Below are 3241 nucleotides of genomic sequence, written 5' to 3'. Positions count from 1 at the left end.
GGCAAACAGACGTTGATCTCTTCTGATACTGCTTTAGATTTGCGTATTTCACATGTCTGGCACATCTTGGAAAATATTAAAATATTTTAGTGCAAGGGAAATGTCTCACTAACATAGGGTGAGAGTGGCTTCGGGTATGGCCCTTCAAACCAAAGGAATTTCCCCATGACTGACGAGAAGAGGTGGTTGTATTAGTATTTAAGTTCACATGGCTGGTTTGGGCATGTATCCCCCCCAAGTCCTCGCACTCTTCCTTTTAATTTCCCCAAATAATTCATTAAAGTCAATGCTTTGTTACATTGAAATATTACCAACTTTAGCTTCTGCTGACTTAGTTTCCACCATAAACTAACAGTCATTTAAATATGATTTAAATAATAAATGGTAGGTTGTCAAAAACGTGGAGTAATAATACCCAAAATAAGACCCCAAAAGGCTTCCCCATTTCCGGAACCCGCCTCTAACATTAGCACGTGGCTCTTTGTCTTCGGAGGTGTCGCACAAACCCCAAAACCCACACAGACTCTGCCCTACCTGACTGCCAGCAGCCTAATTCGTAACAGACTGCCTAACAGAAGGGAGAGAGCGAAGTTATATCCCCGCTTGTCCTTTTTGAATCAAGTTCTGACTTTGCACCCAGCAAAGTGCTTGGAAAATTACAGCTACTGCCGGAGAAACACTATCTCGTTCAGCCAGAGAGTAAGAGTTGCTGAAGACAACAGATGGGATTTCACAAGGGAGATCAACAGTTGTTCCCTCCCGGCACACTCCTCGAGAAAGCTACCTCCTCTCTGTGGGATCAAAGGCAGTCACCCACACAGAAATGTGGAAGTAGTTTGGCTCCAATGGCAGGGAAAAATAGAGATTTGTACTTGGTTTAACTGCCATCACAGGGTTTTAAAAGTTCGTGATTGTTCAGCAAAACATAGGGTTGTTTTTTTTTGTGGGAAAATTCTGTGCTTCAGCGGGCGTAGGGCTTCTCTTGCAGGAGGGTGGTCCCGCTCAAATTACTGTGCAGCGTCACGAACACACTCGGGTACTGGCAGGACTGGAACCTGATTACAAACCACCCCGGGGAGAGCCGGCCGGTGCCTGCGCCAAGCCTCTGCTTTGACATCCTGCCAGCGTTGCCTTGGCGGAGCGTAGGCAGAGGCACGCTCTGCAAACAGCTCTGCCCCAGTGACTTGGTCAAAGTCGCATAGAAAATCCTTGGCAGAGCTGTGAATAGAAGGAGGTGATGCTGTCCCACCGAAGAGGAGAAGGAAGCCTCAGTTAGGCAGAATACCCCCTTCTCCTGAATCCTGAAGCCACAGGCTTGTTTGGTAACAGGGTTATACTTCACCTGGCAAGGTCAGGCTCTTTGGTGCATGTTCCTTTTAAAATGGATCCGTCTAAAGATCCCTGCAAACAACAGATTGTTTCTGTGATTAATTAAGGGAACATCTGCAGTGCATCAAGGGTAGCCTTGTGTATACCACGGTGCATTTTTACTGACAGCAAGCCTTAAATGTTATATACAGTTTCTGTTGCTCTAATACAAGCATAGTAACTTTGTCATTCACTCAGATTTATGCCTATTTCACACAAAGGCTCCTATTTAGAAACTTGACATAACTCCTGGTAAGGAAGCTGCTTAGAATGTTAATCGATTAATAGAAATAATTCCTAAATTTCAGTGCTAATTTGTAACAATAATTGCATCCCCATATTGTGGCTGATAATATGAACCAGCCTACTGTCTGGCAATAGATAATACCTCGGATGTCCTTCACAGGGTATCAATGCTGCTCTCTTCTGGGCAGATTATATCGTGCTGCTTTTAAAGGCATTCAAAGAAACCGGTGCATAAACCCTCGAATCTGAAAACCGCATGTGCTTGGTGTTGTGATCGGCAGAAAAGGATACTATTTACTTCTGATCCTTTACTTCTGAAGGAGTTGGTGGCAGCGGCAGAGTGCAGGAGGGCAGACTTAGATGACGTTCAGACGGTTGAAGCTCACAGCCTTCCTACCTACCACCTGGCACAAGGGAAATGTACCTTATGTAACTTCCCTCCCCCCCCCCTTTTGCATCTGAACCTTATCCCTGAAGTTTTTACGTTATGGTGAATGTGTTTGGTAGAAATTCCCATCCCACTGCTGCCAGAGTAAGTCCTTAAAATAGTGACTTCCCTTTAAGGGTAGGCATTTAGATGTGTTCCCTGCAAAGGCAGATGAAGACAGCAGGCAAGTGTTTCACAGGCTGAGGCATTCAAAGCTTTGCTTCTCTTATACCCTGTATTTTAGTGAGGAAGGCTTCCCTGCTTGTGTTTGCAGAGCAGTTGTTGTTAAATAACAATAGCAGCAAAATTTTCAGCCTTGTCAGGAATTAGTCTGGGATGGCTTTAGGCTTCCCAGAGCTGTGAAATGTGCACTACGCCACGTGTGCTTGGCGTACCGGCAGCCCTGAAACGTGGTGTAGCTCCTCACATACCACCCCCAAGCCCATTGTTACTTTTAGGCCAGAACTGGGGAAGGAGCATCAGGAGAAAACCTTTGATAACGTCTGAGCCTGGAAGTATTTCCTTGGCTGCATGTGGGGGCCATAAGGATTCTTTATCCGTCCAAGAATGGAAGAAATATTTTTATTGTTTTGTGTATCATAAATGTGTCATTTTTCTTGCCCAAGGCTCTTTTCGCTGGCTGCAGGGAGGTCAATGAAAAGAAATTGTTAGGGGGAAGAAAAGTGCAATAGGATGAAGAAAGGGATAAGGTGTGTGTGGATATAGAAGGTGTGTGTGGATATAGCATGCCTACTATTTAAGACAGCACGGGTGAGTCTGTTCATTGAGAAATACCTGTGAGAAACACCATTCCCAGCAAAGCTAGCAGCTCTGCTTTTCCAGATCCAGACAGTAAGTTTTAAAAAAACCCTAACAGCTCACAAAATGGTTAATAGCCCCTGTTTAGAAAATGTGAATGCAGCAGCATTGGAGAAGAGATAAAAAGATAATTCTTGCTAGTGACTGGGTGTTGTAGTATCCCAAGTAAGCGATGAAATTCCCACAGCATACGTGGCTTCCCTAGCTTGTGTGGTTTGTCATACAGCCACTCGTCTTTGTGTCTGTACTTAGTAAACCACTCCACGCAAGCATACCCTGCTTTGTTGGAGCTCTGCTCTGAATCCATTTGGCTTGAGCTACTTTCCCATGACCTGACAAAAATCTGCTACCCCATACTTGGGGAAAACAGTTTAGATTAAG

General features: G+C 44.7%; 1 protein-coding gene across 1 annotated transcript in view; it reads right to left on the bottom strand.

The window, feature by feature from the left end:
* Positions 1 to 2487, bottom strand: part of GRTP1 (growth hormone regulated TBC protein 1) — a 42929-nt gene extending 40442 nt beyond the window's left edge. Inside the window, exons 1-2 of the mRNA XM_009326306.1 lie at positions 2437 to 2487; positions 535 to 608 (exon numbers count right to left, since the gene is read on the bottom strand). Coding sequence (XP_009324581.1) covers positions 535 to 608; positions 2437 to 2487 — 125 coding nt within the window. The remainder of the gene's footprint in view (positions 1 to 534; positions 609 to 2436) is intronic.
* Positions 2488 to 3241: the final 754 nt, after the last annotated feature.

Source organism: Pygoscelis adeliae, unplaced genomic scaffold (assembly GCF_000699105.1).
Source record: "Pygoscelis adeliae isolate BGI_AS28 unplaced genomic scaffold, ASM69910v1 Scaffold156, whole genome shotgun sequence".
NCBI classification, from domain to species: domain Eukaryota; kingdom Metazoa; phylum Chordata; class Aves; order Sphenisciformes; family Spheniscidae; genus Pygoscelis; species Pygoscelis adeliae.
This window is presented reverse-complemented; position numbering and strand designations above follow the sequence as displayed.